The sequence below is a fragment of the Theropithecus gelada genome, chromosome 13, assembly GCF_003255815.1.
Source record: "Theropithecus gelada isolate Dixy chromosome 13, Tgel_1.0, whole genome shotgun sequence".
NCBI lineage: Eukaryota > Metazoa > Chordata > Mammalia > Primates > Cercopithecidae > Theropithecus > Theropithecus gelada.
In genome coordinates, this window is record NC_037681.1 from 57,742,808 (window position 1) to 57,759,265 (window position 16,458).

Genomic DNA, 16,458 nt, shown 5'->3' on the forward strand with positions numbered 1-16,458 from the left:
CAAGCGATTCTCCTGCCTTAGTCTCTGGAGTAGCTGGGACTACACGTGCCCGCCACCACGCCCAGCTAATTTTTGTATTTTTACTAGAGTTGGGGGTTTCACCCTATTGGCCAGGCTGGGCTCGAACTCCTGACCTCAAGTGATCCACCTGCTTTGTCCTCCCAAAGTGTTGGGATTACAGGTGTGAGCCACTGCGGCCCACTATACTTCTCAAACAACAGTACAAATGCTTTTCTGTGAGACAATTGCCCTTTGGTGTGCAGCAGAAGTGCCTTATTTCTACCTCCTATTTTTCCCATGTGAGTATAAAAAGCTGCATACTCTCAATTTGTGCTTCTAGTTAAGATGGAACTGGATTTGTCATTCCACCTGAAATATATTAAAAATGATTTTCACAGTGGATTGGATAAAGAAAATGTGATGCGCACACACACACACACACACACCCTGGAATACTACCCAGAAATTAAACATAATAAAATTTTGTCTTTTGTAGCAACATGGATGGAACTGGAGGCCATTATCTTTAGTGAAATAGCTCAAATAGCACATGTTCTCACTTATAAGTGGAAGCTAAATAGTGTATACATAATGACATGAAGAGCAGAATAATAGACATTGGAGACTTGGAAGGGTGGGAGGGTAGGAGGGATGAGAAATTACCTGATGGGTAAATGTATACAATGTTTTCAGGTGATGCTTACACTAAAAGCCCAGACTTCCCCACTATGCAGTATATCCATGTACCAAAACTGCCGCTGTATTCTCTTAAGTGTATAAAAATTTTAAAAACGATGTTCCTATATTAGAAAAGAGGTATCACAGGAAAGTGGTAAGAAAAGGGAAAAGAAATGAGATGAGCCTGATGTTTTCTCCCGCTTACTGCTTTGAGAGTTTCCAGGATGCAGCGAAGGTAGGAGGAATCTACATAGAGCTGGTGGTCTCCATGAGATGAAAAGGCAGACTTGAGACTCTGTCCTCCTGTACTCTGTCCTGCTAGATTTAAAATCTATCTTCGTGGAGAGAGATCTTCAGAAGGCAGTAAAACAACAGTTTTATTACTTCATCAATGACATTCTTAAGTGAGACTGGCTCTTTTTCTTTTCTTTTATCTTTCTCTCTCTCTTTTTTTTTTTCTTTATGCATGGCAGTGAAAAATACAATGATGGCCGGGCACAGTGGCTTACGTCTATAATCCCAGCACTGTGGAAGGCCGAGGCAGGTGGATCACCTGAGGTCAGGAGTTCGAGACCAGCTTGACCAACGTGGTGAAACACTGTCTCTACTAAAAATACAAAAATTAGCCGGGTATGTTGGTGCATGCCTATAATCCCATCTACTCAGGAGGCTGAGACAGGAGAATCGCTTGAACCTGGGAGGCGGAGGTTGTAGTGAGCCGAGATTGCGCCATGGCACTCCAGCCTGGAAAACAAGAGTGAAACTCCTTCAAAAAAAGAAAGAAAGAAAGAAGGAAGGAAGGAAGAAAGGAAAGAAAGAAAGAAAAACACAATGACTGCAAGTATAGATTTTCCTCCTCAATAGTACAGTTTTGTGTCCCGTCTTGATAGTGGCTAAGGTGCCAGCATTTTTACCCGTCATTGCTTTTGCAATATCGGTGCAAAGTCAATACAGTAGAAAAGGTAAATCTGGTTTTGGTATTATTATAAACGTTGATTTGACATGGGAGACAGCCAAGAGTGTCTTGGGGAATCCCCAGTATCCATGGACCACACTTTTGAAAACTATTGTTTTATAGACCCTTCTGGTCATTACTACTTTGGTCTAATGGCGTCACTTTAAAGGTGGGACTGGGTGTAGGAACATCCTGCCATGGCAGCTTCATGGAGAAGATGTTTTGGTAATTGGGTCCTTCATTTCCCTTATATCACAGTATAGAATCTATACTGTAATGGAAGTAAAAATTTCTCCACTTGAGAACAGTGTTATTACTGTATATACAACACATTTTTCCATGATGAAAAACAGGGTCTGAAACTTAAAATGGAAAAGTCATTAGTTATCTTCCATAGGAAGAGTTCGAAGAAAGGAAAAGTTGAAGTAGGGCAAAAATAGCAGATATAAGGGATTTCTAAAAGTTTCCCAAATGAAGGAAGAGAGAAGAATGAGTGAAGGAAAGGAGAAGGATATTTAGTGTGTAAAACACTAGAAAAGGCATGCAAAAGGAAAGAAGGGATACATACATAGTGGTGTTGGATTTGTAGATTCCTGGAAAGTTGTCAGAAAAGCTGACATATTGAAAAAAACCCAATGTATTGAAATCAGTCTCACTAGCTATGTGGAATGTTGTAGATTTGTACCAGATACAATACATGGATGCATTTGTGGTGGATACAGGAGATGCGCTGCCCTGATCTGCCCCCAGGGAAGGACCCTGCTCCAGCTGTTGGAGGCCAGCTGGCTGACAGCCTCTAGCAGTCAAGCTCTTTTGGCTGGAAAGCCGCTTGCAGGAAGTCACTCCATGGAGGTGCAGAGATAAGGCCTCAGTCATTTTGGCCCAGTATGGAACAACTTTGACAGTCTTTTTCAGCTTCAGGACTCCCATGGAGTTGGGTGAGGTTGTTGGGCCTGCTTTGCTGCTAACTTCTCCCTCTGTTCTCTCCTGTTCCCCCTTCTTCCTCCCACAGGGGTTTGTCCCAAGGGCACTCCCTAATACACATCCTGCATGTTAAACTCTTGTCTCAGAGTCTGCTTCCTGTAGATACCAAACTGTAAGAACATCTTATTGACTTAAATATAACCAAAATTGGAGAACTTTAGGAAACAGAAAATCATCATTACATTATGTACTAACATTTTAGCTTATTTCTATATTTCTTGTTTGGAATTGCTTATACTTAGCATGATAGTACCTCTCACATTTTGTTTCATTTAGGTTTGCTATTTCCATGTCCTCTTTCTTATAGGAACCATACTGTGAAAAGACATAAAGGTAATAGGGTAAAACAAAACAAAACAAAACAAAACAAAACAAAAAAAAGGCTCTTTATTACCCAGCCACTCGGGAAATGCACTACTTCAAGGTTGACCCAGGCAGCAAGAGAGGAATATATTAGGGAATGTGACAGTGGTTTAGTTCTGAAACTGGGGCCAATAGAAAGTTCTGAAGGGGTCCGATGATCAGAACTGTCTGTGGGTGTAATAAAGGTGTATTTAATTTTATTTAAGCCTAGAGATTTAAATTGTCACTCAAAACTCTCAGACATGAACAGGGTTAGCAAATGTGAACATCAGGAAAGGAGTTATTTACATCCTGTCTTCTCCTACAGCTCCAGAGGAGGGCAGAACAGTGTATTCCCAGGCAAGCCCTCGCTTTAAAAACTCATAGCCAAGACTGGGAAGACAGAGTGAGTGGGTGGGCCTTCTGGCAGCTTCCTTACCTTCAAATCTTTGCTCTCTGGGAAGTGGTTCTGCTTCAGTGTCCTTGTTCCGATTTTTCTGGGAACTAGATGTTACTGGGAGATGACTCAGAGCAGGCCAAGCCCTGATCCTCACTGTGGAAGCAAAAGAGGCTGGTGAAAGTCACTGTCCTGACAGCTTGGACCAGAAACCTACCGACAAAACTAAAATGTTTTCCCGCACTAGGATTATCTGGATAACAACGACCTTTGATGTTACAAAGTAAATAAAATCGTGTTTGGCTTTTCCTTTTGTGGCCATGCCTTGGCGAAGATGACTGCCTTCAGAGCCGCTGTGAATATTTTAGATCTCATTATTTCAGACAATTACTTTGACCATCCTTTTCAATGTGAGAGTATGATGGTCTGTCTTCTGTGAGGCAAGGCAACTATCTGTGAGAAAAAAGACAAAAGGCAAAGATGCACTGTCATACTTTTCCTTGCAGGTTCCAGTACAGGCTTTCTATGGGGGGGGTCTCAGTTTCCCCGTCTGTAAAATGGGATTAATGGATTAAATCTGGGAAGGGTGGACAAGCACCTAGGACGGTGCATGATGCAGTGTTCAGCAGACGTCGATTCCCTGTCCACCCCTTCTTTAGGAGCTGTGGGAAACACTTCATAACTCCCTAGGGTCTGGTGAACCCTTCCTCCCTTTTCTATTCCCTGTTTTGGCATTGGAGATCATAAAAAGCCTCTTCCATGTCTCTTCCTTCCTTCCTTTCATCCTCTCCCAGAGAAGGAAGTGGCCGCCTTTGTTCCCTTGGATTCGGAAGCTTGTGTCTGTCACCCAGGGCTGCCCAGCCCCGCCGGGGTTTGCGAAGGTCCGGGGTAGGAGGGCTGCAGCCTGCGCGACGCGGCGGGAGGCGACCCGGAGGCGATGGGAAGGCGGGCGCAGTCGACCCAAGGGTGGAGAAGAGGGAAGGAGAAGGACGCGCGTTCCCGAGCTCGTGACCGCCAGCGGCCAGGGGAACTCGCTCCCAGACAGCCTTGGAGAGATGGCAGGCGGAGGGGACCGGCGAGTCGTGGGCACCCTCCACCTGCTGCTGCTGGTGGCCGCCCTGCCCTGGGCATCCCGGGGGGTCAGTCCGAGTGCCGCAGCCTGGCCAGAGGAGAAGGTGAGGGGCTGTTTCTGCGTAGTTGTACTTGAGCGGTTCTGGTCCGGTGCGGGGACCCCCGGCCCGGCCAGCCCTACCTAGGCAGAGCGGGAGGCGGGGCAGGGCCGCGGTCCCCAGCCCAGGCACCGGCGCCCGGAGGAGTCGGGGCTCTGCGTACTCGCCGGGGTGCCTCGGCCGGTCCGGGGCTGCTCTGGAGACGCCAGGGGGGCTGGGTGATGTCACTGGTCTCCCCTGGGCTGCGGTCTGATGGGGGTGCTGATAGGCACAGGAAATGTGTCTCGCCAGCGGCGGCTGAGCCGGGAGGCGAGGGCGCATCGCGGCGCCACCGCCCACTCGGGACCCGCGAGGCCAGCGGAGCCCGCGCTCCGGGGCCGCCAGGGTGCGGGGCGCGCCTGGGGGTGTGCCCGCAGCTCCCCCGCTGCTTCATCCAAGGATGCTGCTGGGGCGCTGAAGTGTCCCTACAGTCTCAGGACGGATGTGTGTTGTTTGTTTTAGATTTTTAAAAAGAGCAACTCGGAAGGAAGGACCTTCACTGGAGACCTGCTTTCTTTAAAAACTTTTTTTTTTCTTTCCCCCTTAAAAGAGGGTACCTGCTATTTTCAGAGAAAATGGATCTAGTTGTAGGTAGAAATCGCATATAAGGAACTTAGGATAAAAGTGATTTGCAAGTTCCCTCTGCAAGAAGTATATGGGTTCACAATTACTTCCTTTTCTTGTGTAACAGTTCTGAAATCATGAAATTGCTAAGGGATTGTGCAAATGTTAATGATGTTAGTGCAAAATAGTATGTTATAGAGATATTAAGAAAAGCAGCAAAGTAAAGCGATATAAACTTTGGCAGTGTTATTGAGCAGACGTTTTACACACTTAGAGTATGCCTGTATCTACTCAAATGTTTGAAATACAGGGCACACTGGCGAATGCCCACTCCCACCCAGCTACATGTATATGTACGTGAACAGCCCATTTCAATTCTTCGGATCTAATGTAATCACCACTCAGGGGTCACAGCGGGCCCCACTTACACATGGAGACCACAGGCCACAGGGAACCTGGTGAGAGTGAGGGAAGTCTGTAACATAAGAATAACTTTACTATAAGAAAAACAGCTTCCCATGGGGGCCCATGAAGAAGAACGTGGAACGACACAAAAAAAATCCTCTCCTTCTTCACTTCACTGAGAATACCTTTCTGGTCAGAAATTGGGAAGAGAACCTTACAAACTAGAATATGGAGCCAAACCAAAAGTATCTTTGTGATACATCTAAATGGAAGGGAATAAATGAGATGGAAACTGAAAAAAAACAATCTGAAAAGATCATTTGTAGGTGTGTGTAGGCGGGGGTATTTATGGGTGGGAAAAGGTGCTGTGGTTCTTAAAATATTTTAAACCAATGAAAATTTAACTTTTGAGAAACATTTTTTAAAGCATTAATCGAATGCCTTTTATATTTATTTTAAGAAGCTTCTGATCACTGTTCCATTGAGAAACTGAATGTTTTCAAATCGTTAAAAGCGAATGACAATCAGCCATCACATTTCCCAATTTCTAGCTTCCTCCCCTTATTCTGTAGACCTTCATAAAGTCTTGCAGCCTGGGTGATGAATTGGTCCACACTAAAATATATGTGCTTTCCTACTTTTTACGGTGTCTGACTATTTTAATCATATGATGTATGTCCTTGGTACACTGATCTGCCAACAGGTGAGGTGTGGTAAAGAAAGCATCGATTTTGAAATCCATTTCCTTCGTTTTGAAATAAAGGTGTGTCTCTTTCAGTGGCTTTGAATATGTAAAAGCAGATCAACTCTAGTTTATGGTGGCATTCAGAGACCATGATTTGATTATATATTTGAAACCTGGAAACAATTGTTCCATAATAACAATACTATAAATTGTTAAACTCCCAGGTGGGCACACACATGTGTATTTAGAGGCATTGGCATCTGGGGATGGGGTGAGAGATATATATATATGTGTGTGTATATATATATATATATACACACACGTCACTTGAACTTCACAGCAACCCCCATGAGTGAATTCATCCTCAATTTATGGATGAGGAAACTTGACAACTATTACACCAGCGAATTGAAGAGCTAGGGTTTGGCTTAAGCCCTGATCTCTCCTTTCTTCTTCTATGCTTTTCTAATGGTAGATGAGTCCTGACTGATGTACCCAGAACAGTGCCCAGGTAGTGCAAAAGTGTGGGGCTAGCAGGAAAGTTGGAGGGCCAGATGAAGAGCTTACTCTCTCTTTCTGGGCCGGGGTGGACCCTAAATGGCACTCCAAAACAGGTAGTTTGTTTTTGGTACCTTCTCTTCTGACATTCCCTATTTTCTCCTTTCCTTGGTCTCCTTCATGCAGCTTAAAGGTCATCATTATTCTGGGTGTTGATCCATATTCCAGAGTTACTTTTTCTGAACCTTTCCCAGGCCCTTTGGTCACCAGTCCTACTCCTTTAGTACAGGCCCATTCCTTTAGTACAACATTGTCAACCAGCTGTTAAACAGAATCTCATTAAATCATTCCTCCTTAGGTGCAAATGACTGATGGCCTTTGAGGGCTTTATATGTTCTTTAAAAAATGTTAGCTCCAATAAACTAAAAAGTCTGGCTTCTATTGAAGTCTTCTAATTATAAAGTTGACATGTGCTCATTTTAGAAAACTTGGAAAATACAGAAAAATACATTAAAAAGAAAACAAATGCCACCCATAATCCCACTTTTCAGAGATAATTGCTGTTAACCATTTTGGTGTTTTTATTTCTATTTCTCTCTCTCTCTCTCTCTGCGTGTGTGTGTGTGTGTGTGTGTGTGTGTGTGATTGTTGTTTTGCATTCTATTGGAAGCAACGATGGAGACTCTAAGGCAGGGACGTGGAAGTCAGTGGCGGACTGGGTGTTGGTAGGGAGAGAAAGACCAAATGTCATTTTGGAGCCTTACCATCTGGTTGGTGAGTACTATGAGATCCATTTTACAGATATAGACTCTTTCCTAGTCACAGCTAATAAGTGAGGGAGCTGAGATTTCACCCTAAGTTGTTGTGGTTAAAGCCTGCACTACTCTGCTTTTAAGTAGAGGGCTGCTTACATTTAAAAAAAGACAGATGTTGTCTTATTCAGTTCCCAACCATTCCCCCAGTGAATTTTTAGTATCAGTGGCTTCTGACACACAGAATGAGTTCAATAACTGCTGATTGAGCTGACTTTGCAGACAGACAGAGGTGTTAATCTGAGAATTGCCTGGGAGACACTCATATAGAATAGAAACTGGACTTGCATTGCCCGCACTTCTGTAATGATCTCCCTTTAATTCAATGTTTTAGAACCTCAAAACCCTTTGCAAGCTGGGCCAACTCTATTAATTATGTAATGAAAACCCTCTTTGGCCTGGCACCACATGATTAGCCTAGAGGAGATGCTTCAGGATATCTGGTTCACACTTTTGGCTGAAAGATTCTTGTCACTCAGAGCAGACTTACTGTCCTTTCTGTCTGGATGAAAAGACAAGGCAGGGGCTGTAACGGAGTCTCATTCCTCTGAGAACACCTGCACTGATAGAAAATTGTCTACGTGTCTTTTAACTGAGATAACCCTACAGTAAATTGGGGTTTGCATTTACCATTGGGCTCAACTTTGTTTTTGCCTGAGTTACCTTCCCCCTGCTGAGCTCACTCTTTCTTTCCAGCTTTTTCCTCTTACTCATTCATCTCATCTCCACCTAAATTTGTATATTTATTGAGTTCTGAGCATAAGACCCCTTAAACATTGAATGCATGCTATTTAGGTTGGGAAAGTCAAATGCTTTTCCACACAGGGCTTTAATGAATAGAAGGCTTAAGTAATTGCCTGAGTGTAGTTGGTTGTTTCCTCTTATATGTCCTTCAGTTACTGGGAAGCTTTTAACTCTGTGATTTTACAGGGGCATCTTTGCTCCCAGAGGGGCGAGGAGAGTCAGGGCTCTTTACTGAAGTATGTTAATTAAATGGTTGAGCCCAGGAGGTTGAGGAGCAAACACATGTAAGTCTTTAGATTCATCAGCATCAGTAGGCCTGGCCTGTCTGCTGGATTTACCCTTTAGTTATCCATTAAGCATTTTTTGGTGCTATTTGCCAACTAGGTTTCATCCACAGTATCTCTTATAGTTAGAGATGCTTGGGGGAGGCGGCATTTATTTTGTTCCTGTTTTTTCTTAAATATCTTAAGAGCTCTTTCAAGCCTCTAGAAACCAGCTATTTAAACACAAGTGATTTCGTTTCACTCTGGACATGGAGTGAAAGCTTCTGTCCACAGTGACCAGATGGGCTTTGGGATAGAGTATTGGACAGTAAATAGACAAGGAGCTACTCGTCAAGCAGCTTTTTACACAACAGTTTTGGTTGTCATAGTGACTGCTTGGGTCAACCCAGCTCTTCATCATCAGAAGCATCGAATGTCAGAAATTCAAAAAGAGCAAAGCCCAATAACTTTGAACCACAGCACTTCCTGGCCATGGCACCAGGTAGCCACCTGTCTCTTCTGTCTTTATGTTTGCTTGTGCATTCAACTGATTTGGTATTTACAATGCAGAAAAATGCCCACGTTCCTTTATTATTATATAAATACAGTCTTAGCAAAGATAATTTTGGAAAGATAGTTCATCTGTTGATAGCTATTTTGATTAATTTGCCCAATATTTATCAAATGCTCAAGATGAACCAGGTCCTGTGTGGCCTGTGTGGGAGAGAGAGGTAAGCAACAGAAAGAGAGGGAGTTCCAGCCCTTATGGAGCTGATGTCTTGTATGAAAGACAGACATCAAACAAGTAAACACACAAAGAAGTGGCCTCCAAGCTGCAAGCTGAAGTGAGCAGGAGTTAGCCAGGTGAAGAGGAAGGGAAACAGCTTGTAAGGCAGAAGGCACCGCAGACGCCAAAGCCTCATGAGGGCATAACCTCAGAGCATTTGAGGCCTGGCCAAATGCCAGGGTGACCGAAGCATGGTGAGCAAGGGTGAGAGGGGAGACCAGACAGGCTTCTGTTGGCCGAGTTGAGTAATAATTAACCGTGGAAGTCTTCTGACCTCTTGCCTCCGTATTCTTCTTATCCCTTGGCACATTTCTATTGCTTTGTCTTTCAGCTTCAGCTTCAGCTTCAGCTTTCTTTTTCCAACTGCTGTTTGGGAACTGGCATGAGGACTTAGATGCTGGAGGTACCAAGGGATTTAAAGCCTGCACTGACAAGTTTATCAAGGAAAATATTTAAAAATGTCCTACCAATAAACAAACAGAAATCTTCTGATGTTCAGGCACACCATCAATATTCAGGAATAAACTGGAAGTGCATAAATGATACAGTGAGGCAGAGTAAAACTAGCGTGGGATTGGAAATCCACAGACGGGATCTTTTTGTGGATTTATCTATAACTCTCCTTCAGCCTCAGGAAGTCAACTGGTTTCTATGAATCTCAGTTTCCACAAATATAAATGAAGGAGGTTGGAGACTAGAGCATCTCTAAGTGGCTTTTCCAACTTTAAAATTCATTCTATGGCTCTTTAGTGTTTGATAGAAGGAAATAATAACTAATACATTGAATATTTACTATGGCAGTTTACATATGTTAGTTCACTTAATTCCAGTTACGCTAGGATTCAGGTGTTATTACCTCTGTTTTACAGATGAGGAAATTGAGCCTTACTGAGGTTTAGTAACCTGGAAAGAGTTACAGCTAGTAGGTGGTGGGGTGCTGAGTTGAGAGGGTCTGTCTGATCCTATAGCCTCTTTGCATGGTAAGTACTGGAGAGTAAACAGCCATCTCAGAGTGTAGATGAGTGTAAGTAATTAGGCAATAAGCATTATCTGAAGTCCAGTTTCACACCAGTCACATGGACTGGATCACATGGAATGAAAATACTTGCCTGACTACTTAAACATATTCAACTAACGCTGGTCCTGAAAGGAACTATAAACTAGGCCTCCCCTAACTTCTGTTTTGCCTTCCAAATAATTCAATATTCTTATGTCATCCTCATCCTTCCCCTTAGGGAAGGAGTCATCGGATCAATTATTCTCTTCCTGTTGAGGAGGAGTAACACATTCCATTATTAGGTGCCTGATAAACATATAATGAATGAATGGTTCATCATTACCAGTATCATAAGAATATACGGTATGTGTGAAGTCATCAAAATACAAATTTGAATGTTATGTGAACTTTAATGGAATTTAAAAATAATTTTAATTGAAGTTAAAACGTTTACTATTTAGTTGGCTATAGACTCACCAATCTCAGGCTGAAAGGAATTGCAACAATCATCTGAGTTGGCACTGTCTAATAGAAATAATGACTCAGGGCCAGGTATGGTGGCTCACGCCTGTAATCCCAGCACTTTGGGAGGCCGAGGCGGGTGGATCACCTGAGGTCAGGAGTTCGAGACCAGCCTGACCAATATGATGAAACCCCGCTCTACTAAAAATACAAAAATTAGCTGGGCGTGGTGGCATGCACCTGTAATCCCAGCTACTCAGGAGGCTGAGACAGGAGAATTGATTGAACCCAGGAGGCAGAGGTTGCAGTGAGCCAAGATCATGCCATTGTACTCCAGCCTGGGCAACAAGAATGAAACTCCATCTAAAATAAAATAATAAAAAGAAATAATGACTCAGCTACTCAGGAGACTGAGGTGGGAAGATTGATTGAGCCTGGGAGGTGGAGGTTGCAGTGAGCCAGATTGCACCACTGCACTCCAGCCTGGGTGACAGAGAGAAACCCCAGCTTAAAAAAAAAAAAAGATTATGAAAGAAACATATGTAATTTTAATTTTTCTAGTAGCCACATTAAAAAAGTGGAAAAAGGGTAAAATTAATTTTAATAATATACTTCATTTAACCTAATATATCAAAAATTTACAATTTCAACATGTAATCATTATAAAATTTTGAATTAGGCTTGCTATTAAAATCCTATTAAAATTTGGGGACCCCTTAATTTGTGGCTCATCTATAAAGTCTTCCCTGACTACTCCTACTCTAAACTGTGTAAGATTTACTTAGGCTAACAGTTGGGTTTTAAAATTATTTTTAAATTTTTTATTGAGACAGGGTCTCCTGTTGCTCAGCTGGAGGGCTCAGTAACACAGCTCACTGCAACCTCGACCTCCTGGGCTCAAGCAATCCTCCCACCTCAGCCTCCTGAGTAGCTGGAACAACGGGCACACACCATGGGTCACCACACCCAGTTAATTTTTTCATTTTTTGTAGAGACAAGGTCTCATTATGTTGCTAGAGCTGGTCTCAAACTCCTGGGCTCAAGCAGTCCTCTTGCCTCAGCTTCCCAAAGTGCTGGCATTACAGGTTTGAGCCACCGTGCCTGGCCCTAACAGCCCAATTTTAAAGTTGAGTAGTTTAATTTACCTAATTTGACACAAAGTTCTCCCTTATCTTGAAGTTTTAAGCAATTAATTGCAAACATGTCAGAGTCTTAAACATATTATGAAATGATAGCCAGTTAAATGATTTCATTGAATCCTCAGAATTATCACCAACCAGCCATTTTGAATTCATCGGCTCTTCGGCAAATTGCAGAAGGCACCAGTATCTCTGAAATGTGGCGAAATGACTTACAGCCGTTGCTGATAGAGCGATACCCGGGATCCCCTGGAAGCTACGCTGCTCGTCAGGTGAGAACATGGGACATAAACCTCAAGGTTGTGTGAATACTTTGCTTTCCCATGGGGGATAGTGTTATGGCTGAAGTTCTGAGGTGTCTAATATTCAGATCTGTCATCTCCTTATTCACCAAATAGTCAACCAAGAAAAATCAAACGACTGAGAGTACGTGTCTGTTCTGAATACTAAGTGGTACATGTTAATGTCAGTAGTTTATGTGTGAAGTCTCTATTTGGGGTACAACATTACACAGTCCTTAACTCTTAACCATTCAGTTACACACCTGTAGTCTCCCAACCAAGTTTTCTTGAATCCTACGCAATGAACAGCAACAGCCTTAGGGAGTCCTTGCTTGAAGGTTCTGGGCCAAGAGTATCATTGTACTATCAGGCCATCACTTGCCTTAGGGAAATTGTATTCTCCCTGGAGGGAGAGTTAAGGCTGGTGATAAGCTACATTTCTCCAGGGCAGTGCTTCTCAAACTTCTGACTCTGACAGAAAGTAAAAAAAATGGATTTTACATTTTATACCCACAAACGTACTAGTATATTTAACTGAAACAAAACTTCCATGAAAAATACTCTTATTTATACTTGCATTTTACTGCGATATTGTCAGTTCTATTTTATTGGTTCTTAAAAAAATGCTGGTCATAACCCACTAAACTGATTTCAAGACCCATTGATTTTACCACCATCGTGGAGGGTAGAATAAGCTGGGCCAGACCTTGGATGTCTCTTTGCCTCTTTAATGTCGGTCTTCCTAAGCAATCTGAAACCTCACCTCTGAATATCTGTTTTTTTCAAACTACCCCTTTTTAAGGGGCCACTTGGGAAGGAATGGGACTGGCCTTTCACATCCTCTTCTGAAACTCCTCAGGCAAAAGACCTTGGCACCCACTGCTGTGCCCAGAGTGAGAACTGCAAGTCCCAGGTGCCCAGCTCTTGAGCTCTTCCTTTCGATTTCAGAGTCTCGCTCTGTCGCCCAGGCTGGAGTGCAGTGGCACGATCTCGGTTCCCTGCAACCTCCGCCTTCTGGGTTCAAGGCATTCCCCTGCCTCAGCCTCCCCAGTAGCTGGGAATACAGGAGCACACCACCACGCCTGGCTAATTTTTGTATTTTTAGTAGAGACGGGGTTTCACCACGTTTCCCAGGATGGTCTCTATCTCCTGACCTCGTGATCTGCCTGTTAGCCTCCCAAAGTGCTGGGATTACAGGGGTGAGCCACCGAGCCGGGCTGGGCTCTTCCTTTCTACCCAGTGGGTAGCCTCTGCCCCTCAGGCTAGCCTAGATATCCATGTGTCTGTCTCCCCATTAGTCTCTTGTCTTCCATCTGAATAGCTCTGGCTTCTCCCAAGGAATTAGACAGTAGACAACCTGCAGGCACCTTAGTTCTGTCTAACCTTTAGGGAGAGAGAAGAATAATAGCGATGATGGCTGACTTTCACTGAGCAGTGTTTCTGGGTCAGGCACTTTACTGAATTCTTTGCATAGATCATCTCGTTCAGCCTTCACAACAGTGTGTGGATGCTATTATTATCTCAATGTTAGGAATTTAAAAAGATCTGAGGTTGAGGTATATGAATTAACTTGCTCAAGGTTATACTTGTACCAGTGATGAGGCCAGAATCTGCTTGACATCTCTATCTTATCACTGGAGAGCTGGGAGAAATCAGTTCTGTGCTTCGTGCCCTCAAATGTCTCCAGCTCTCGATCTTCTTATGCCCAAGTTGGACAGTAAGGCACATACCATTCACTTTAACAATATTGCCTGGGCCTTATCTCTCAAGCACTTTCTTAAAAGAAGGTCAGGGCACTTAACTGGCATTTTCCAAAAGCCTCAGTTCCTTGTTAGAAAAAATCGAGGTCTCTGATGCTTACTCTTCCCATTCAACTCAACCTCTTTTATTTCCCCATATCATTTGCCCAGAGCACTGTATATACCCAGAAATGATATGCATACTTCAGGCCTGAGGTTCCTCGCCTGCAGGCTCTGGAAATCCATGAACACAATAAACATTGCTAGTTGATCTTCAGCTTCAACAGAAGACAGTATATAGCTTAAATAATATACATAGATACTGTTGTGATTAAAAAGATACATATTCATTTAAAAGTGTTACTAAAGTTTCAGTAACATTCTCTTCTATCATATGGGGGTGGAGGCAAATGAGAAATTTATAGACAGTATTTTAGAATGTGTTGGGAACTACTGCTGGGCTGCCTATGCATGGTCTGGCTGATGGCTATGTTAGATATCTCACTTAGATTCCATTTTAGAATTTTTTGAGAAGAAAATTACCATTAATTTTTAGAGACCTATCTTCTACGCTGTGGAAGACAAAGGAATTCTCATTTTGAAAGTGAGGTAGATGACAGAGTAATTATGAGGGAACTACACGAATGGCCTTAATTTGACTAAGATTAGATCCTTTCATGTAGAACTGAATTGAAACAAAAATGATTGAACTTTTTTTTTTTTTTCTCCTGAGGACTTTTTGAACACTAGATGAGATGTTTTATAATTTAGAGTTTCAAGGATATAACTAGAGAAGATCCTCAAATATTAAAAAAGGGTAAACTTGATATAAAATTGGTTTGTGAATTAACTTTCGTAGTTATCAGTAAAGATGTGCATTACTATGGATTCTCTTATACAGAAAGAGAATATTTTGGGGGAAACCTGTCCCACATTATGTGTTTTCCTGGTCTCTGATTGATGACCCCAAAGCTGCCTATTGGATTATTAGGAAATTTTATTTTGAGGAGATGAGTTATTTGTAAAATAAATAATTTGAAGATAATATATTTGGGGCTATTTCATTGATTTATAAGATAGAAATAATAAACTTAAAAATTAGGATGATAAAGTCTCACAAATGGGCAAGCAATATCCTTTGTCTAAAAGAGGCAAACTAGAAACTTCAGGGGGTAAAATCCCCCACAGATGCACAGCGCATCTGAGCCACTGAAACTGAATATCATCAGATACATAGATCCCAGGTGCACCCTCAGTCCAGCCCCCTAAGAGGAGGAGCCTGAGGGACTCATATATGGTGCACTCAAGAGGAAAGAGGTACCTGAGTCTTTAGGGGGCAGAAGTCAGCATCCTGATGACGATGTGTTTGCAGACTTAGCGCAAACACTGGAAAATCAGCTTCCTCCAAACAAATCCGGTCTACTGATGTCATTGTTGCTCAGAACCTGGAAACTAGAATTTATGTTTAATTAAATGAAACCCAGGATCATTCACTAGTGTTAACCTAGAATAAATCCCCCTACCACTCTTTGGAAGTAGACTATTTTGTAATAGCCTCTCTCTCGTGCTCATATCTTCATCTTTGTATTTTTTTTCTTTCTCTACTCAGTCTCCATCCATCTCTGCTTTATCCCTGTCTCCATCTCTCTCACTCTTTCTCTCTTTTTTTCTCTCCTCTCCATTTTAAAACGTAGATGTATAGCAACCCAAAGTGTGATCTATATTCTGAATTGCTTTTTAACTCCCCTGGAGGGCCCAGCCCTTTGCTGCTTTGGTATTGGGGAAGCGCAACTGCTTTAGATTCCCTGCCACAGCCACGTACTCCCTGCTTAGGGGTATTTGTATGATAGCAGTGGTAGTTTGGGGAGTTCCCCTAGAGACTTCTGGTGGGGACTTGTAGACTAAGTCTGAAAGCCAAAAACAAAACAACAAGGGATATTTGTGAACTAATTAGATTATGCAGCCAATTTGATTGTTTATAAAGATGATTTATCTTAGCTGCTAAGATAAACAAAAAATACTTACACTGAACAAAAAAGTTGCAGGGCCAGGTGTAGTGGCTCATGCCTGTAATCCCAGCACTTTGGGAGGCTGAGGCAGGCAGATCATGAGGTCAAGAGATCGAGACCATCCTGGCCAACATGGTGAAACCTTGTCTCTACCAAAAATACAAAAATTAGCTGGGCGTGGTGGCACGTGCCTGTGATCCCAGCTTCTCGGGAGGCTAAGGCAGGAGAATTGCTTGAACCAGGGAGTTGGAAGTTGCAGTGAGCCAAGATTGCCCCGCTGCACTCCAGCCTGGCAACAGAGTGAGACTCCGTCTCAAAAAAATAAAAAAGTTGCTTCAGGAAAAACTCTTTTGAGAATATTTGCTGATTCTCTTATGGACTTTCGTGTCAACAAGGTCATCAGAAATTATGATCAAGACCTGGTAACAAGTTGAGAAATAAGTTTGTGTGCGACTTCTGATTAATGCTAACAGATATATTTTTAAAAATTCCAATTCATTTTGTAAGCT

The 16,458-nt window shown here is 42.7% G+C and overlaps 1 protein-coding gene across 2 annotated transcripts in view; it reads left to right on the forward strand.

Annotated features, from left to right (window-relative positions):
• Nucleotides 1-4,232: 4,232 nt before the first annotated feature.
• The window catches only part of QPCT (glutaminyl-peptide cyclotransferase), a 28,667-nt gene continuing 16,441 nt past the window's right edge, over nucleotides 4,233-16,458 (forward strand). Inside the window, exons 1-2 of one of the 2 annotated variants that reach the window (XM_025354864.1) lie at nucleotides 4,233-4,531; nucleotides 12,046-12,192. In XM_025354864.1, the coding sequence (XP_025210649.1) occupies nucleotides 4,412-4,531; nucleotides 12,046-12,192 (267 nt within the window). In that variant the 5' untranslated portion in view covers nucleotides 4,233-4,411. The remainder of the gene's footprint in view (nucleotides 4,532-12,045; nucleotides 12,193-16,458) is intronic. The other variant, XM_025354866.1, reaches the window with a different exon arrangement.